The 19,981-nt window shown below is 50.9% G+C and overlaps 2 protein-coding genes across 3 annotated transcripts; one reads left to right on the top strand and one right to left on the bottom strand.

Moving 5' to 3' along the window:
• Positions 1 to 1,467: 1,467 nt before the first annotated feature.
• LOC120106048 (uncharacterized) lies at positions 1,468 to 7,371 on the bottom strand. Its single transcript, XM_088711901.2, has 2 exons — positions 2,842 to 7,371; positions 1,468 to 2,769 (listed from the first exon to the last, which is right to left on the bottom strand). The coding sequence occupies exons 1-2, from the start codon at positions 4,198 to 4,200 to the stop codon at positions 1,990 to 1,992; spliced, it is 2,139 nt and encodes a 712-aa protein (XP_088568027.1). The 5' UTR covers positions 4,201 to 7,371; the 3' UTR covers positions 1,468 to 1,989.
• A 139-nt stretch (positions 7,372 to 7,510) lies between these two features.
• Positions 7,511 to 10,773, top strand: LOC103722768 (LIM domain-containing protein WLIM1). Of its 2 annotated transcripts, XM_008813444.6 has the most exons (5): positions 7,511 to 8,277; positions 9,275 to 9,371; positions 9,452 to 9,495; positions 9,866 to 9,955; positions 10,251 to 10,773. In XM_008813444.6, the coding sequence occupies exons 1-5, from the start codon at positions 8,143 to 8,145 to the stop codon at positions 10,470 to 10,472; spliced, it is 588 nt and encodes a 195-aa protein (XP_008811666.1). In that variant the 5' UTR covers positions 7,511 to 8,142; the 3' UTR covers positions 10,473 to 10,773. The 2 variants fall into 2 exon arrangements, with proteins under 2 accessions (XP_008811666.1, XP_088568030.1); XM_088711904.2 differs by lacking the exon at positions 9,866 to 9,955.
• The last annotated feature ends 9,208 nt before the right edge of the window (positions 10,774 to 19,981 follow it).

Here is a 19,981-nt window from a genome sequence, read left to right as displayed (position 1 = left end):
TCCATCGATTATTGAGTAGCGGTCCTCTCTGACCGGACGAGCTCGGCTCGTGCTCCATCGACTTTTGAGTAGCGGTCCTCTGACCGGACGAGCTCGGCTCGTGCTCCATCGATTATTGAGTAGCGGTCCTCTCTGACCGGACGAGCTCGGCTCGTGCTCCATCGACTATTGAGTAGCGGTCCTCTGACCGGACGAGCTCGGCTCATGCTCCATCGATTGTTGAATAGCGGTCCTCTGACCGGACGAGCTCGGCTCGTGCTCCTACCCCGACCTCGGCCGGGATGCCTCGAGACGTCGAGATGCCCCGGTTCATCGGGATGCCCCGATACGTTGGGATGTTGTCTTTATTGGCCAAGCGAGCTCGGCTCATTCTTTACCGGCTTCAGCCAACGAGCTCGGCCCGCTATTCCATTTTTGGATTTCTCTGCCGACGTCCTCGAAGAACGGAGTTCGAGCAGAGAAGCGTCTTCAGTCGCCTCGGCGCAAGGACGCATACGGTACTAGGTACCCATTTATTTAATGTTTTTTACATTATCTATTCTGCTTCTGGATTCCTCTGCCGACGTCCTCGAAGAACGGAGTCCGAGCAGAGAAGCGTCTTCAGTCGCCTCGGCGCAAGGACGCATACGGTACAAGGTACCATTTATTTAATGTTTTTTACATTATCTATTCTGCTTCTGGATTCCTCTGCCGACGTCCTCGAAGAACGGAGTCCGAGCAGAGAAGCGTCTTCAGTCGCCTCGGCGCAAGGACGCATACGGTACAAGGTACCCATTTATTTAATGTTTTTTACATTATCTATTCTGCTTCTGGATTTCTCTGCCGACGTCCTCGAAGAACGGAGTTCGAGCAGAGAAGCGTCTTCAGTCGCCTCGGCGCAAGGACGCATACGGTACAAGGTACCCATTTATTTAATGTTTTTTGCATTATCTATTCTGCTTCTGGATTTCTCTGCCGACGTCCTCGAAGAACGGAGTTCGAGCAGAGAAGCGTCTTCAGTCGCCTCGGCGCAAGGACGCATACGGTACAAGGTACCCATTTATTTAATGTTTTTTACATTATCTATTCTGCTTCTGGATTCCTCTGCCGACGTCCTCGAAGAACGGAGTCCGAGCAGAGAAGCATCTTCAGTCGCCTCGGCGCAAGGACGCATACGGTACAAGGTACCCATTTATTTAATATTTTTTACATTATCTATTCTGCTTCTGGATTTCTCTGCCGACGTCCTCGAAGAACGGAGTCCGAGCAGAGAAGCGTCTTCAGTCGCCTCGGCGCAAGGACGCATACGGTACAAGGTACCCATTTATTTAATATTTTTTACATTATCTATTCTGCTTCTGGATTTCTCTGCCGACGTCCTCGAAGAACGGAGTCCGAGCAGAGAAGCGTCCTCAGTCGCCTCGGCGCAAGGATGCATATGGTACAAGGTACCCATTTATTTAATGTTTTTTACATTATCTATTCTGCTTCTGGATTCCTCTGCCGACGTCCTCGAAGAACGGAGTCCGAGCAGAGAAGCGTCTTCAGTCGCCTCGGCGCAAGGACGCATACGGTACAAGGTACCCATTTATTTAATGTTTTTTACATTATCTATTCTGCTTCTGGATTTCTCTGCCGACGTCCTCGAAGAACGGAGTCCGAGCAGAGAAGCGTCTTCAGTCGCCTCGGCACATGGACGCATACGGTACAAGGTACCCATTTATTTAATATTTTTTACATTATCTATGCGTTGCTATACCATTGGTCGAAGAACCGAGCAATGGAGCTCGGCAAGCCAAAACTTAAGCTCAGGCCCTAGAGCCCGTATCCTCGGAACCTAAAATAGATCCGAGCAGAGAAACTTAAGCTACAATAGACAAGTTTCCACACATGAATATTCATTTCAAAAAGTCCGGAGGCCTAGTACAAGAGCTCGGACCCGGCCTTAACAAAGTATAGAGGCCGCTCCGGCTTACAAAAAGGAAAAAGAAGATAGGAAAAAGGGGGAAACTACACCAAGGGCTCAGGCCCGGCGACTTCAGGAACAGCTGGCTCTTCTGCGGCCGAGGCCCCCACGGTGGCTTTGGGAGCTGCCTCGGTGACCTCGAGAGCGATCTCGCCTTCAGCTCGACCCTCCTGGTCGGTCCCGCCAGAGGTTGGAACCTCTACCTCCGCCTCTGCTTCTGGGTTTTCGACCCCAGCGCCTGGCTGAAGCAGGCTAAGGTCGAAATCTGGGAGAAGTCGCCGCAACTGATTGCGGAAGTCCTTGAAGCCCTGGATGAGACCATTGACGCCTTCCTCTTCCATCAAGTCGCGAAACTCTTCCGATTCGCGGAAGAGCTTGACGGCGTCCTGGGCCTGCTCCCGGGCCTCCCTCTCTCGAGCCTCGTGGTAGGCGGCTTTCCGCTCCAAAATCTTTATCTCCCTTTCGCGATCCGCGAGCAGAGATTGCACGTCAAGTAGACGGATCTCGAGATCTCGGACCTTTATTCGAGCCTCCCCCACCTCCTGCTCGCGTATAGCGAGCGACGATTCGGCCTCCGTCCGGCGGGCCTCCGCGGTGCGCACTTCTGACATAGTCAAAGAGTGCGCGCCCTTCTCCTCTTCAAGTTCGGCGACCAGAGTCCGAACCTCGTCTTCGGCCGTCCCTAGCTTCGCTTGAAGCACTTTCTGCTCGGCCTCAGACGCGAGGAACTTTGTTTCGGCCTCCTCGCGCCCCCTTTGATGCCTTCGGGCCCGGTCCCGATAGTCCTGGATGATGTGAATCATCGTCTCGGTCTCGTGGAGGCGCTGCAAGAGGGACATGTAAGAAACAGTTCTAAGCCGAAACACAAATTTGCACAGAGATAAAAGCTGACTTACTCGGATGGAAGAGCAAATAGCGGAGTCCATGAACTCGCCGTAGTTCATGGACCGAATTTTGGCCTGGTCGGCCGGGAGCAGCGCGACCCGAAGAACTTCGCGCGCCACTTGTGCATTATCGAGGGCCGAGTCGCCCTCGAAAACAGCCCATCCAGGAGCGTAAGGCACCCGCTCCTGAGGACCCGAAGAACCCGCCAGACCGGCCTCAGCTGGCCTGGGTGCGGCCGACCCCGTTGCTTCTTGGCTATTCCCCGGCTCAGAGCTGGAGAATTGGGGTCGAGTAGACGGCTGACCGGACCGCTGCGTGGTAGAGGTGGGGCGTGCGAGCGCCAGATCTGTTGAGGTCCTCCCTCCCTGGTCAGAATTTGGAGCTTCCCGCCGACCAGGGACTTGCGAAATCGGCACCGGACACGGAAGTGCCATCGTGGCTCCGCCAGAGCCCACGCCCTCTCCCCGACCAGCCTCAGGGCGCACGGGGCGAGAAGCGCGCGCCTCAACGGTTGTGGTCGTCGAGGTCTTCGCCGAGGTCTTTGCTTTCTTTCTCGGCTCGGTCGGTTCTCCTGAGAGTTCGGCCGCCCTCTTCTGGAAGCGGGCGTAAAGGACTTCGCTCTTGGTCACCATTTTTGCGATGTCTGCAAAGATAAGCAAAATTAGAACATTAGAACAATAAGGAAATAAGAAGTTGCTGTAACTATCCTTACCCTGAGGACGTGCCGAGCTCAAACCCACGTTCACCAGGGCGTCCTCGCTAATGAGGCCGTTCAGCAAAATCCCGTCCCCAAGGCTGCGGATGGTATCGAAGATCTCCTGCTCACGCGGAGAAAGCTGGGGGAGCCTGTTGATGGATTTAAGTTGGGCCGGCCTCCACCTGGGGTCAAACCCCCAGGACCGTTCAGAACCCAGGAAGAAGAATTTCTCCTTCCAACCATGAATGGATGAGGGGGCACCATGAAAAAGTGGACGACCCACCCGGAGGGCGATGTAGAGCCACTCCCCGTCTCCCGGGTTCGACTTAAAAATAAAAAGTCGCCGGAAGACGTTAACAGAGGTAGGAATCCCCTGTATTAAACACAGTGATAGGAAACCCATCACTGTCCTCCAAGTGTTTGGAGTGAGTTGCACCGGGACCAACTGGCATACCGCCAGCAACTCATTCACAAAGCTGTGAAGAGGAAATCGGAGGCCGGCCCAGAGTGACTCCGAGTGCACTCCGATCCGGCCTACCGGAGGATCGGTTACCCGATCCCTTCGCCTGGCGGGTTCCAAATGGAACCCGTGAAGAGGAAAAAACCACTCTTCGGTCATCTCGACCTCCAGGACACTCATGGTGGATACTACTTCGCTAGGCAAAGAACCCATTACAAGAGAGGGAAATCAAAAAGAAGGGGGACCTGGGAAAGATGCCGGAGAAAAGGGACTTCGGTCTGAGGAAGGCTGGGAGAATAGGAAGCTGGAAGCAGAAGGCAATAGAAAGAGGACAGGGGGCCGGGGGAGAGTTTATATAGACCTCCCCAACGGCCCGGATCAGCGAAGAAAGCGCTGCGTCCTGGTTAGGTGATAACACGTGTCGGTCTAAAAGACAGAGCGACGCATTTAATTAGGGCTAGCGCTTCGAACGTCGAAGTGCCCCATTGGACTGCGCAGAAAGGCGTCCGCAATCGAGGATCGTGCGGCCCCATCATGAGCCCACGACGCGAGGACGCTTCGCAAAAGGTGTCCCAATAATGAGGCTCTTCGGAAAAGAAGAGACGCCGCCTATTAAAGGCACCTCGAAGCGTTCGATAACTCAAAACGCGCAGTAAATCGAAATTTTCGGAATTCGTAATGACCCAATTAAAGCTACTTCCCGCGCTCCAGCTGATGGCCAACTGGAGCTCGGAAGTCGGGGGGTAGTGTTGGGGGAAGAACCCCAAGCCATACATTCACGGAGGCGCTCGGCCGAAGAACGCCAGCCGGAAAGTTGCTCGGCCAAAGATCGCCGACCAGAAAGCTGCTCAGCCAAAGGATGCCGACCAGGAAGGCGCTCGACTAGAAGGCGCCGACCAGAGAGCGCGCCAAGAGGTGCCCAACCAAAATAAGCTGCTCGGTTAGAAAGTGCCGACCAAAGACAGCGCCGAGGCGCTCTGCTAGAAGGTGCTCGCCTAAAAGGCGCCGACCAGGAGTACTCAAAGCAGCCCCGCCACAGGGCGCCCCATTGGGCGATCAGCTCGGCTCGGCACCCTTGCCGAGCCGATGCCTTAACCAAATGTTCAACCTCCGCCTAAAGTCCAAGGGACTTGACAACTCCTACGACTTGCGACCTGCCACTATCTCCAAGCCATCAAGGCATAAGATCTCCGCAGGCGTTCGGCACGACCTGCCATTAATGCATGAGACTCCCTCAAGTCTCCGATGCACTCAGGCATTTAATGAACACGGCCCAAGACGATCTCCGGATCACTGAACCGTCAGAGCGCATGGCTCTACCTGACCGCCGGTTCATTCGGTAATAAATGCACTTACCATCCACAGACCCCAGGCCCGCTACGGCCGGCGGTTCAACCACTCCAACAGGTCCGATCGACCGTGACAACTCCCTGGTTTCGGTCTGATTCGGCCCTGATCTCCACTATGCCATAAATGGGCCAAATCGTGCCCAATTATCACAGACAGGGACAAATCCCCCGGTTACCTCCCAGGTAACGTAACCCCCTCCTATAAAAGGGAAGCTGGGAGAACCAAGGGGGGGAAGAACAAACAAAAAAACGGAAACAGATCCCCGGGACTGAACCCGCCGGGAAGCACAGACACAATTGAGGACATCATCCTCTTCGTCTTCTTTATTTTATCCAAATGTTCTTGCTGTCTTCTCCATATACTCTCTTCCCTGCTCTCTCCACATACTTGCCCCCTCTGACTTAGGCATCGGAGGGCCGGCGCCGGGGAGCCCGGCCACCGGTTTTCCTTGCAGGACTTGCACACCCCCCCGCAGCGGAGGACGCAGCCGGCCGGCGCACCGCCGTCCGCCCCCTGTAGCAGCGGAGCTCCTCCTTCCCCGGCTTCGCGGCGGCCCCCGGGTCCAATTTCCAGCAACAGGTAGATTGAAGGGATCCTACAACTATAAATAGAGATGACCAATAATTATAAAAGGCATTTTGAGTTGAATTAAATTTCTAGTTTTTTTCATTATTCTATGAGTTGAGTTTATTATTCTTGTTGCTTTCTTCCTCCTATTTTGCTATTCTATTACTAGAAAGATCTTCTTCCTATTTGAAAAGGGATTTTTATGTGCACTATCTTGGCATCAAATCAATTTTGATTCATTCATTGTGTTCTACATCAATATTAGAAGCCATAGTCTTACAACATGGCTATATGCTCTGTTCTGGCCATGAGGCAATTTTTTTTCCTTTACGATAATCACCACACTATGACCTACTAAAAGACTTATACGAGGGAGATGCAGACTTTGGAGTTATTTGGTCCTCCTTTGAGCATTATGATACTCCTAACTTTTCTCTCTTCTTTGGAACTCAGACTTTGCATCTCAACCTGTTTCATGAGAGAGAAGATTATTCAAGAGCTACACCTTAGAGGATCGAATCATTTCGGATAGGATAAGCCGTAACCTTTGTCAAAGAAAAGTATTATTGGCCTTAGTTGTGGCATGATGTGATCTAGGTCACGTATTGTTATGCTTCTTTGCCTATCACTATAGCTTCATGAATTGAAGTGAGCATATTCTTAGTTTTTAGCTTACCTAGAACACCATGGGTTTAAGCCCATATATGTAACCGGAAAAGTTTGCCCAAATGGCTCACTTTATCTTCTGCTTGAAGATGCTGAATGCTTCATATATATGTGATGAATCTATACTTCGAAGAGGTGTCGAGCCATTATAAAAAGCTATCTTGAGTTGAATTAACTTTCTAATTATCTATCTATTATTTTGTAAGTTAAGTTTATTATTCATGTTGCTTTTTTCCTTCTATCTTGATACTTCATTGTTGGGTACATCTTTTTCTGCTTTAAAGAGAGATCATCTTGTGCACTACCACATAATCAAGATGAACATAAATATGACCATAACTAGCATGTCTTATTTCTAATATATAGGTCAAACATATGAAATCTTGCCTATCTTTCTATCATCTACATCTAAATGTTGTGGCTATGTTCTGCATAGATTCTCGAGAAACTTTTATTGGCATCATCTTGAGCAGCTCCCTCTTTGGAGACCTTCAGGCACCAATTTTGGTTGCATTCACTTTAGGGGCTTAATTGGAGAAAATCTTAGGCATTCTTTAGTACACTATTCCCATTTTCAATTCAATAATCTCAAAATAGTATAAAGAATATGTTATTCACCTTCTTATACCTAGATACTTAACGCACTTCCCTCTATGTCTCACTGTAAAACAACTATATATTATCACAAGTATTTGATAGGTCAGAAGCTTGTAAGACTACTTGATGGCCTAAAGCAATGTTGGTGGCACATCCTACCTTAAGATGTATGTATTGCGTAGTATGTGTTTATGACTACTCATCTGTTTCACATCTCAGGCATCACAAAGATAAGACTGCCATTGACACTCTTGTTGGATGATCAAATAGTTTCCCATTAACAAATGGATTTCATAGTCCTCTTTAAAGTGTTCCCTTCTCCAAATAGTTGTCCTTTTAGAGAGATAGAGAGAGAGAGAGAGAGAGAGAGAGAGAGAGAGAGAGCTGGTAGGCACGATCTACCAACTCATTACCTGAATTATTTTAGATTTAGCCAACCAACTAGGACCCATGTATCTATCATAGATGCTGCACCAATCCGACCAAGAGAGAGAAAAAGGACACACCTTCTATAAAATTCTACCTTGTAATTACTATCATAGATACGATCGTGAGATGGTGAAAACAGAGACTGCAAATAGGAAGTTACTGTTCTTAGATCCCCTATCTATCAACCAATCAACCTTACCCATGCGGTAAACTTGGGACTCTCTCTCATCATTGTATCAGCTCCCTTTTTCTATATTTGCTTCCTCTCTCCGCAATTTTCTACAACTACCTCTTGCATCCCTTTTCTCCCTTTTTCTCCCTGCCTCCCTGTCATCCCATTCCCTGTCTTCCATTTTAGCTGGCTTGTCCTCTGGGCTTTGTGGAAGGGCAAAGGAAGCCCAGCAATATAAATGAAGTACTAACGTATGGAAGAAGTGGTGGTGGAAGGATAGGAGAAGAAAAGAGGGGCTTCCCTTTTGGTGCATTCTTCTATTGTTGTTAGTCGATCCATTTAGAAAGCTCCAAAAAGGCAAGCAAACAAGAGCAATGGCATTCCAAGGGACGCAGACGAAATGCACGGCTTGCAGCAAGACGGTCTACCTGGTGGATAAGCTCACCGCCGACAACCGAATCTACCACAAGGCCTGTTTTAGATGCCACCACTGCAAGGGAACCTTGAAGGTACCTTTGCACACCCCCCCTTCTCTCTGTATCTATCTCTTAGATCTCTTGACAGATAACTGTCATGGCATTGTTTTTTTTTTTTTTTTTTTTTCTGGTGGCAATTGTATGATCTCTTTGAAGTTTTGGATGCTATTATCCCCATTTGATCCAATGATATCTGAATATTTTTTTTGGCTACCTACATTTCTAGCTGCAGTCCCTGTTCAAGTATGGATTCATTAAGACAGCTCTGTTCTTTCTTTTCTTTCTTTCTCTCTCTTTTTTTTATAGAAGAAAACCTGTTCTATGTTGTAACTGAAAATGTCTCTTTTTTCTCCTCTATTTCTGGTAGAAATATGAGGCTCTGAAGAAAAATATGGTGACAATAATTTGATACTTCTAACCTTGGATCCATCTCATTTGAAGGATTACCTCCAATTGATATGTTTTTCTAATCTATATCTTTATTGATATTCCTTTTGGGCTTTGGCTTGTTTAACATTTACTCCACCAAGTTCATCTATATGCTGTTGGGGAACTAATGTCTCATAGTTTTCCTCTAAGTTGTGAAGTCTAGTTTTCTGTAGCAAACCTTTTTCCATGTACACTTATTTCACTAGAGATGGTACGGATGAATATAATGCTATCAATCATCCACAAAAGATTAGAACATTCAAATTGTTCATCAGATTCAATAGCTCAGCCAAGAGAGGTCAAACTGAGAGGAAATCATAGAGCAAGACCGAACATCACAGAGAAAAAGAAGATGCATGTCAAGAGCACTCAATTCCTAATAAGAGTACTTCAGATCTATTTTGGCTTTTATAAGTTTCAACAGAGAAATGCTTGCATGTGGACTTCATTGACAAAGAATTGCTACAACATGCACCTGCTAAGATGCATAACCAAAAATGTATGAATAGTCGCATGCATTTGATTTAAACAAACTATGGAGCAAGAACCTGTATGTGCTGCCGGCTTTTATGTATTCTTCACTGACAGTTTCTTTTTGCAGCTGGGAAATTATAATTCGTTCGAGGGAGTCCTCTATTGCAGGCCTCACTTTGATCAGCTCTTCAAGAGGACTGGCAGCCTGGACAAAAGCTTTGAAGGTTATCAATGTTCCACTCATTCCCTCCAACATACTCCTTTCAATTCTGATACTCAAAATTGTCTTCAATTACCTTCTCAGGGACCCCAAAGGTTGTCAAGCCAGAAAAACCTGTTGATACTGAGGTACAGTAATCAGTCTGAAGACATTTGCAAGGTTCATGCATTTATAAATATCAGATATCCATTTCAGAAAACATAAATATCAGATATCTTCTGTCCGAAAAGACCCATACAACAACAACTACAAGACCTGAAGATAGTCCTTCCAGACCCCTTCATGCTTCTCTTAATGTTTTGGTGATTTGTGGGAAGCAATGTTGAGTCACCTTTGAGCTGAAAAAATTTCTTGACCTATCCCTAAATCTAGATTGAAGAAGTACCTGCAAGTACCTTATAAAATGTTCGTTTTTTTTTTTGTTTTCCTTTGAACATATATTCTCCATATTAATCTTTTGGGTGCTGCTAATCTTAATCTTGGACTTACACTGAACAGAAACCAACAGCCAACAGAGTTTCAAGTTCATTTGCAGGAACCAGAGAGAAGTGTGTTGGATGCATGAAGACAGTATATCCTATTGAGAGGGTAACAGCTTTCATTCTAATCAATACTGCTTCCTCTACGCTGGGACATCTGTCCACACACTTGCACATATTCCTTAATGCATATCTGATCTTCTCATGCCACCATTGATGCACTACTAATGGAGTATTGAGTTGAAGAATCTATGTTGTATATCGTGATTTAAATTACAAAATACCTAGAACAATCAATTGGTTTGGTAACTCGCAAGCATGAAATGGATCAAACCATTTCACATACTTCAATACTTTACATTCCTCGAAATACTTACACTCTACCTTTCAACATTGTATTGCAGGTTACGGTTAATGGGACCGCATATCACAAGAGCTGCTTCAAATGCACTCATGGAGGATGCGTGATTAGCCCTTCAAATTACATTGCTCATGAGGGAAGGCTCTACTGCAAGCACCACCACATTCAACTGTTTAAGGAGAAGGGGAACTACAGCCAGCTCGAAACTGACCAAGACAAGATGGGGAATGAGGCACCAGCCAGCGCAGGAGAATTGGTGTCGTAATTCATGAAGACAGATGCAGCTATCCTATTTCTCTTTCCTGCATGTTTCTTCATCCCGTGAGGAGCTGTGATTCGCTGAAATTTCAATGTATGGACCATTAAAATTGTTCGGTTGTGTTTTCATTGGGACTGTGCATGATGTTTGCTGGTTTTGAAAGAGCTCTGGACTGAATTAGTATCTGCTTGTAATGCTTCTTACTAGGTTCTCATGGAATTTCGATACAGTTCTTTTCGGATCTGTGCTTGAGTGTGGTTCAGATATAATGTATAATTTCTAGAAACTGGAGGTACTTGAAGCTTAAGTTTTTATTTGATCGCTCATATTGATAGTAGGTAATTAAAGGAGAACACTGAAGCTGGGAAAATGGCAAATGTTTAGTCATTACTAGAAATATCAGAGAACTCCCTTGTTAGATATGCCTTCATAAGAGCTTGAACAAAGTGTCCGTTTTCGAATTATTTGAAATTGTTTTAGAGGATCCAATTATTACCACTCAAGAGGCCTTCCGTTGCATTATTGCCTAAGAAGGCCAGAGAAAGCATGAAATTTCAATTGGAATTAAATGGTAGTCTTCACGAAGTGATCTCCTCTTTGAGTTTGGAAAGATATCCTCATAGGAGTAAAGATTGTTAAATGAGACGAAGACATGCTTCTGCAACGCTATTTGACCACCATCGGATATGACTAACTACGAGACCGCTTTATTATGACGCAGTGAAGATGCGGTTGGAATGAATTGGACTGTCAGAACTAAAAATAAGTGAAACCAGATGGAATGGAATAAGAAGTTACAAATATTCCGTCGAAGATTAGAATTTAGATCAGTGGGAGAATGCTTAAGGATGAGTTGGACGAATGCAGCAGCTTTTTCACTCTGAGACTATCTGGTTTGAATCAGATCAAAAATTCATAGTACTAGAGAAGAAAATTTGGAATGAGAATAAGAAGCAGCTTGGCGCATCTTTCTCCTATCCGGAAGCACATCTGCAAAGATCTTTCGCAATTTTGGAATTGCACTACCTTCAAGCTTGGTGATGGACGACACATTTCAATTCTGGAAAGACTCGTGGATAGATACTACTACCCTTTCTCTCTTATTCAACGATCTTTACTCCAGAGCTGAAAAATCTAATGTTTTGGTTGCAAACCGACGAGCATTGCAGATACCCTTATATGAAAGCTTACCCAGAATGAGTCGTTCACTGTGGATTCGTATTACAAATTTCTTAGCAGTGGAGGATTGCTTTGCCCTTGCTACAAAGTCATTTGGAAAGCAGAGAAATCTAAGAAAATCAAATATCTTTCTTTGGCTTGCTTTGAAGAATTGGCTCCATACAAGTGAAGTGTTAGCTAAGAAAGGTTGGATGTTGAGTTCGGATTGTCCACTCTGTGGCCGTAGTCTGGAAAAGGTAACTATCTTTTTCTTAGATGTCCTTGTGTTATAGCATTTGGTCCACTTTCAAAGCTTCTTAGGGGCCAAGCAGCTTCCTATGACCTAGGGACTTCATGGAGGAAGAGAAGCTCAAATTGGATGCTAAAAAAAGCATGGGACCACTTATTAATGGCATTACGCATATGACAGGAATAAAACAGAACAATATTCCTTAAAAATCTATTTGTATGACTGGGCTAAAAATTCTATTAAATTTATAGATTGAGCTAGTGCAAATAGCAAAATCATGTTTATTTTTTTTTCTCCCTATGAATCAGGCCAGCCCACTCTAAAACTATTCCAAAGTACTCATGAATATAGGAAGAAAAAAAAAACTTATGATTTTGCTAGTTACACTAACCCAGTTTAAAAATTTAATAGAATTTTCAGCTCAATCATCCAGCACTAAAGAAAAAATGCTTCGTCTAATCCGTTCTTACCAAGGTTCTCTACACCTTTCACCTATGGGAACATCTTGGCTCACATAAGGTCAAGGAAGGCCACTAGAAAATCTGGAACTGCTTGAGATCAATACTGCCGGCTAACCAACCTTGAATCCCTGCTGACACTTGTTTTGTGCATGTAAATAAACGCCTGGTCAGAAGGGTCTTGACTCTTGTTTCTGATTTTCATCTCCTTATCTTCCCTTCATCTTTGTACATTCTGCTTCTTTTCTTGTATCATATCTTCCTGATTAATAAACTGGGGGAAGAACCTTTCTTCTCCCTGATTCCATCCCCCCCCCCCCCCCCCCCCCAACCACCAAAAAAAAAAGCAGCTTATAATGACCGTCGAACAAGTGACAACCACTGACAATCGGAAAGAACAGATTATAAAAGAAGATAGCAACAGACAATCCGGTGAAACTTTTATTTTGATGGACTGGGTCACCAACAGCAATAAACCGCAAAGCAGATGTAAGGCTGATTGTGATTCTCCAGTTCTATTATCACACAGCAGTTGCATGGCAAGGAAAGATTGGGTGCGAGAAGTTGCAATCGCATGGCCTAGAACCCAATAATCAGTCAAGTATCAAGCTAGAGGGCAAAAAACCTGCACTCCCTGATTAGTACACTGCGGTGTAAGCTGATTTTCAAAGTCTGATCATAACAGAAGCTCCATGATTTTATTTAACCTCAGCAAGATACCAGAACCAAGGTTAAGAACCTAATGCCATCATTATATCTGCAAATAATTAGCAGCAAATAAAAGGATAACTGAACTCCATCCCCTGAGTATTACATGTATGCATTGCGATAAATTATGTTGATTTAATGTTAAGCAGAACTGAAGAACGAATTTCCATTAAAATACAAACCCACCTACCTTGCAGGATGACAACTCATGCATTGATGAATAATAAAAGAAAGTTCTGCACTTATATTGTTGTATACTGTCACTTCTTTTTTTTTTTTTTTTTGCTAAGAACGGGTGCTTCATACAGTACGGGTATGAATACACCCAATAAGATCAAAATACAAAATCTCGCGGAGTGCCAATGGCAGCTCCGCCTCCCCCGACCACAGGGCATACTCCGAGTGGTGGGCCGCATGGGCAGCCACCCAATCGGCTGCCCCATTGGCCTCCCTGAATACATGCTTGGCCAGATAGGCCCCCCCCTCACACAACATCACAATATCGCGAATCAAGGGGTGGTCTGAGCCCTCACCCCTCAATCCCCTCTGTATCCATCGGACGACAGTGGCCGAGTCACCCTCCAAAATGATCGAGCTGGCTCGCAATACTACCCGTGCATGTCGAAGGCCTGCCCAGGCTGCTCGCAGCTCTGCTTCAGGAACAGATGTGTCGAATAACTGACAGCCACCGGCGGCCACCAACCTGGAGTGCGGGCCCCGTATGACAAAGCCTGCACCGCCACTCGTGCCGCCATCCAGAACCGATCCATCAAAGTTGACCTTGAGGAAGCTCGGGGGTGGGGGCTCCCAGGTGAAGAACACCAACTGAGGAGCTGCCGAAGCAGAGGGGGAACCCCAGGTGTCCCGAGCTGTCAAAGATCGATCTGGGTGAAAGGCGGGTCTGATCTCCGAGGCCTGTGCTCGAGCAAACTCTGCCACAAACCTCGGAGACACCCTGCGCTCACCGAGAGTGCGGGCATTCCTTGCCAGCCAGATCTGAAGTGCTGTGCAAGTAGCTCTAATGCCCTCCTCACGGGTCCGTAAACTGGCTAACCACTGTCGTATCACCCGGAGAAACTGAAGCCGCTCACTCCGGGCCTCCTGCGGGATCCCTGCCCACTGCCATGTCGACCTCGCCCATGTGCACTGGAAGATAACGTGGTCCACTGACTCCGCAGCTCCACACGTCCCGCACTCAGCCGGGACCCCCCACCCACGCCTACTCAACTCTGCTCTCGTAGGAAGGCGGTCCCAGAACACCTTCCATAGAAAGAGAGCTACCCTCGGGTGAAGTCCAGATCTCCAAATCCACGTGCAATCCAGCCCCGGCTCATACTCTGGCTGAATGGCGCGCGTGAGATCTCTCAGCCTGACACTGGCCTGGCTCGAGGTGCCCCATACCCTGACATCTGGCCCCCCGCATCCTGGTAACGGGAGGGATCGAATCCTCGCGGATAGGTGTACCCCAAACAATAGCCTGAGTCTGGCCTCATCCCACTCAGCACCTCCTGGTGCTAGGAGGTCGCACACCCGTAGCCCCTCAACTGCCTCTGTGTCAAACATAGTCGGCCAACTGCTCAGGGGCAAGGAGTCCACCCATGAGTCGCCGGTCACATCAATACTCCGGCCGTCGCCGATCAAACACCTGACGTGTGCCGATACTGACGGCAGGTACCTCCCGATCTCACGCCACATGTAGGATACTCGGCGACCCCTCTGTGCCACCCCCGGAGCCCCTCGGCCATATCTGGCTGCCATCACCTGACTCCAGAAGCCGTGTGGCTCTAATATGAACCGAGCCGCATGCCGAGCAATGAAAGCCTCGCGCCTCTCAATGAGGGACTGCACTCCCAGACCACCCTCACTAGTGGGACGGCAGACCTGCTCCCATGCTAACAAGTGCACTCCGTGACCTCCACCGAATGACCCCCACAGGAAATTCCGAAGAAGGCGTTCGATCCTTAACAGGACCGTCTTCGGAACCACTGTGTTGGCCATGAGATACACCGGTATAGATCCCAGCACCGCTCTGACCAGTGTCACCCTCCCCATCATGGATAAGGAAGATGCCCTCCAACCCTCCAGCCTGCTCTGAACACGCTGCACCATACCGGAACACTCAGCCACCCGAAGTCTCCGGCCAATAGTAGGCACGCCCAGGTAGGTAAGTGTCCCCTCCTGCTCCGGTATCTGTAGGATCCCTCTGATCTCGTGTCTGACTCCGCTCTCTGTGCTGGGGCTGAAGACGACAGTAGATTTGGAAAGATTCACTCTCTGTCCGGACGCCGCGCAGTAGGCCGCCACCACCTGGCGAAGAACCCGAGCCGCTGAAGTCCGTGCCCTGGCCATGAGAAGACAATCATCAGCAAAGAGTAAGTGGGTGAGAGGGTAGGCCCCCGGGGCTGGGATATAAGCCTCCAGCTCCCGGCTGGCACACGCTCTCTGCAGAGACCGAGATAAAACATCAGCACAGATAATAAACAGATAAGGGGATAAGGGACATCCCTGCCGTAGTCCTATAGAGGACTCGAAGAATGGTGTAGGTGTGCCGTTGATCAAGATAGAAAACCTTGGCTCCCGAACACACCCCATAACCCAGCCGATCCACTGCCTGGGAAAGCCATATGCCTCCAGCACCCGCTGAAGGAAGCTCCACCTAATCCTGTCGTAAGCCCGCTCCATATCCAACTTGACCGCCATCAGACTATGCCGCTTCGATGCTCGCCGAAGATCCCACATCATTTCCTGGGCCAACATGACATTATGAGAAATATTCCTGCCGGCCACAAAAGCCCCCTGCTCCTGGCTAATAATACCAGGCAGGAGGGGTTTCATTCTGCCTACCATAATTCTTGCCACAACCTTATATAGGGTTGTGCACAAACTAATGGGCCGAAAGTGACAAGGTTCGGCCGCATTTTGACGTTTAGGTATTAGTGTGATGAATGTGGCCTTCCAGTCCACAGGCATAACTGCGTGGGCAAAGAAACACTGGATAGCCTCCACCACCGCTAGTCGAATAATACCCCAATACTGCCGAAAGAAAAAGGGGGGAAAACCGTCAGGTCCCGGGGCCTTGTCCGCTGCCAAGGCCCAGACTGCCTCCTGTACCTCCTGTGCCGACACCTGCCGGGTCAGAGATACACTCTCAGCATCACAAATACCTGCATCCACCGTCAGAGGGGGGGCCCCATCACTGGCCTCCTCATCCTCCGTCCATTTAGAACGGAAAAAATCGAGTAAGACCTGCCGGATGGCAGGCTCGCCCTCCACACGATGTCCAGATCCATCTCGCAGTGAGTGGATCATGCTCCTCAGTCTCCGGATGACCGTCGACCGATGAAAGAACCTGGTGTTGCGGTCACCCTCGCTTACCCACTGCACCCGAGATTTTTGTCGCCAAAAGATCTCATGCTGCCGTAGTAGCGAATGATGAGTCGCAAGAAGTCCCCGGAGGTCGGCCATATCGTCCTCCGGAAGCACGCCTCCAAGGTCTTCCTTCCTTTGCAGCTCAGCGATCGAGGTCTCGACCCCCTCCAGTCGCCGAAAGATATCGCCCACAACTTCACGGTTCCATCGGCGGAGGCGCCGTTTGGTCAACTCAAGTTTGCGTGAGACCCGTTGCATGGCATCACCATGCACCGGGGCCCGCCACGCCTCGCGAACAATATCCCAAGACTGGGGGTACGACAGCCAGACCTTCTCAAAGCGGAAGGGGCTGCGGTGCGTGGGGCCTGATGAAGTGGACAATAGCAGTGGGCAGTGGTCCGAGCCAATCCGTGACAAATGACTAACTCGGCCTGTGGGAAAGCGGAGGATCCAATCAGGGGTCGCAAGAGCCCTATCTAATCGCTCCCAAACCCTAGCACTGCCCAACTGATTATTACACCAGGTAAACTGTGGTCCCGAGAAACCCAAGTCTACAAGGCCGTTCCGAGACACAAAGTCTCGAAACTCTCTCCTGTCCACTCGGTCAGTGTAAACAGCTCCCCCCCGCTTCTCATTCGCGCTCTGGATACAATTGAAATCACCAATTGCTACCGCCGGGATGCCCTGGGCGGTCAGGTTGGTGATCTCCTGCCAGAGGACTCTTCTAGCTCGGTGGTCCGTGCTGGCATACACACCACACAGTACCCACGGAGCAGCGTCGGGTCGTGATACTATCATGATTACTTGTTGGGAGCAGTGGTGGAAAACATCAACTGTCCCCACACCCCGCCTCCACAGAACCAAGATGCCTCCCGACAACCCCTGAGAGTCGACTGCATAGGTCTCCCAATCCCTCTCCATGCGTCGTCTCAACCGGCTAAGTCCGTCGCCAGATAATTGGGTCTCGCATAGGAAACAGATCTCCGGACTATGGACCTGGACTAGTCGTTTGAAGGTAGACATGAAGGACGGCTTGGCCGCCCCCCTGCAATTCCAAGCAAGTATCGTCATGGATCACAGTCCACATAGTCGGCCTCAGACCCATCCTCTCCCAAGGTCACAGAACCACCCTCAGGCTCGGCGCCCCGGCAGTCTCGCCCCTCCTCGCCACTAGCTACGGATATGACCCCCATGACGGCTGCCCTGACACGCTGCACGGCAGTGGAATGGTCCATGCCCCCTCCTAGTGGCGGTGCCTCAGCCATGCTCCCCGCCGCATGTGGGATGGGGTGGTCCCCCACCACGCACGTGCCTGGGTCAGCGTCCTCCCGCACCCCCGCAGCCGGTGTGCCGAAGCGAAAGACTCCATCCGGGCCCCCCCAGGGCCCACGACCTCGCCCCACAGTCGCGGCTCACTCGGAGCGCCCACCATGGGGTGGTCCTGGCCGTCGGCCTGTGGGCTAAACTGGAAGGGCCCCGCTAGTGCCACAGGTCCCCCAGCCAGGGTCAACTCGTCCTGGGCTAAGAAAACCGGGGCACACAAATCCCCTGAACCCAAGGCTGGCTGGGCGGAGTCCAGAGGACCCCCACCCGCCAGACCCTGAGCAGCCCGGGCCTCCGGGCCAGCCCCAGAGGCCGGAACCATCAGGGCCAGCGGGCCCATGTCGGATTGGGCCCGCGGGCCCTGCAGGTCCACAGGGCTCGCGCCCTGCTCACTGGGGAAGATCCCCGCGACCGGCGCGCCCTCGTCATTGGGCGCGCCCGCGACAACAGGCGCGCCCGCGACAACAGGCGCGGGCCCCGTGCGGGGCGCGCCAACAGCCCTCGGCGCGCCACCGGCGCCTGGCGCGTCGTCAGGAGACGGCGCGCCAATGGCGCCGGGCGCGCCGATGAAGCGGGCCGGCCCACGGCCACGGCGCCCAGCCCGCTGGGCCCGTGCGCGTTGGGCCTGCCCAGGGGCTTGGTTAGGCAGACCTGGGCCCCCTTGTGGGCCGCGGCCCGCTGGGGGCCTCGGCCGTTTTTGGGCTTGGGCCCGTACCACATCCATCCCACCAGGCCCAGGCTCAGCCCGTGGGAGAACCGGGTCGACCGAGGCGATCTGGTCGACCCGCCAGCTCGGCCCCGGGTCCTCCGGTTCGACCGAATCGAAGTCCGGGTCGCCTCCCAAATCAACCCAGACGCTGCCTGTTGGGAGGTCCATAGCCGGTCTTTCCCCATCGCCGGCCAGCGGCGACCGGCGGCGCGCGACCTTCGTTGGCTTCTGCCAACCGTCGGTGTCCGCCGGTGACGCCGGCGAGGTCGGGCCAGCCGCCGTGGGTGGCACCCGAGTCGAAGACGACCCAGACCCCTTATCGGGCCCAGTCGTCTCCCCCGGTCGCGGCGGAGGGTTCTCCCATGGGGCTCTCCGCCGTGTCGCCACCATCCAAGGGCCATAGACTGGCCCTTGGTTCTCCTCTTCCATGGCCAAAGGCGACTGCTCTGTCCCGTCCTCCGGGTCCACCGCCTCCGAGAACGAGCCGTCCGCAGCACGGCCCTTCTCCGGGAAACGACAGGCGGCAGCGTCCGCATGACCCATGCGCCCACACCGGGGGCAGATCGCCGGGACGTTTTCAAAAACAAATGGCTGCCATCGTACCTTCTTGATTCCCTGGATCAAAACCCCCGGCAACAGGGGCGCCGTGGTGTCGATGGCCACCTTCACCCGGGCAAAGCCCATTGCCCCTTGTTGCTCGGTGATTTCGTCCACCGCAATCGGCCGGCCCGCCCTTGCCGCAATGTGGAGTATGGTCGAAGTCGACCAATACTCCGGCGGAAGGCGGGGCAGTCGAAGCCAAACCAGTGCGGTCTTCACCGTGTCGGCGTCCGGCTCGAAATCCGGGACCCAAGGGCACATGGCGAGGAGCTGCCCCGCCACCACCCACGGGCCCTCGCTCAGGGCACGGTCGCGGTCCTCCGTCGACCGGAACCGGAGGGCGATGTGGTCGTCCGCGAGCGGGACGGCCACCACGTCCTTCAGTTTAGCTCGGGCGGCCACATCTTTGGCCACCCACTCCGCCGGGACGCGGCGGCCGAAGCTGCGCGCCAGCAGAGCACAACCCTCCCATTTCAGCCGGGCCGCCGCTATCGGCTCCTCCGGTAGTCGGAGGACGTCCGGGAAGCGGCGGCTCAACCGCTCCACCTCCTCGGCTGTGGGCCGTTGAGTAACCCATGGCCCCGGCCGTGACCAAGCGCCGGAGTTACCACCGCGCCCAAATGACTTGGACTTACCTGGTCCTCTAGCCGCTCCCTCCGTCGTCTTCCCCGTCGGTTCCGTCGACTTCCCAGCCGGCGCCTTTCCTTTGCGGTCCATAGGGTTTCCCCCAGCCGCTCGAGGACCACCGGAAGCCGAGAGCACGCGCAGAGAGGGGAAGTCCAGGTTCCTGTGTTTCACACCGCCCCGCCCGCCCGCCGTGGATGCCACACCGGAAGGCAGGGACCTAGCCAAGCACCGACGAGACGCCGCCGGCTAGCCGTTAACTTTCTCGCACTTCGCTGGAGCTTCTCGCTCTAACTAGCCGTTTGGCATACTTTTT

This window comes from Phoenix dactylifera, chromosome 15, assembly GCF_051530095.1.
Source record: "Phoenix dactylifera cultivar Ajwa chromosome 15, Ajwa_hap1_PhDact_Kaust_v1.1, whole genome shotgun sequence".
In the NCBI taxonomy this organism is placed as follows: Eukaryota; Viridiplantae; Streptophyta; class Magnoliopsida; order Arecales; family Arecaceae; genus Phoenix; species Phoenix dactylifera.
This window is presented reverse-complemented; position numbering and strand designations above follow the sequence as displayed.

Excerpts from the sequence above, each read along its gene's own strand:
- LOC103722768 (XM_008813444.6), top strand. The coding sequence starts at position 8,143 with ATGGCATTCCAAGGGACGCAGACGAAATGCACGGCTTGCAGCAAGACG. Across the intron at positions 9,372-9,451 it reads CCTGGACAAAAGCTTTGAAG|GGACCCCAAAGGTTGTCAAG; the intron begins GTTATCAATGTT and ends TTACCTTCTCAG. Across the intron at positions 9,956-10,250 it reads CAGTATATCCTATTGAGAGG|GTTACGGTTAATGGGACCGC; the intron begins GTAACAGCTTTC and ends ATTGTATTGCAG.
- LOC120106048 (XM_088711901.2), bottom strand. The coding sequence starts at position 4,200 with ATGGGTTCTTTGCCTAGCGAAGTAGTATCCACCATGAGTGTCCTGGAG. Across the intron at positions 2,770-2,841 it reads CTATTTGCTCTTCCATCCGA|CGCCTCCACGAGACCGAGAC; the intron begins GTAAGTCAGCTT and ends TCCCTCTTGCAG.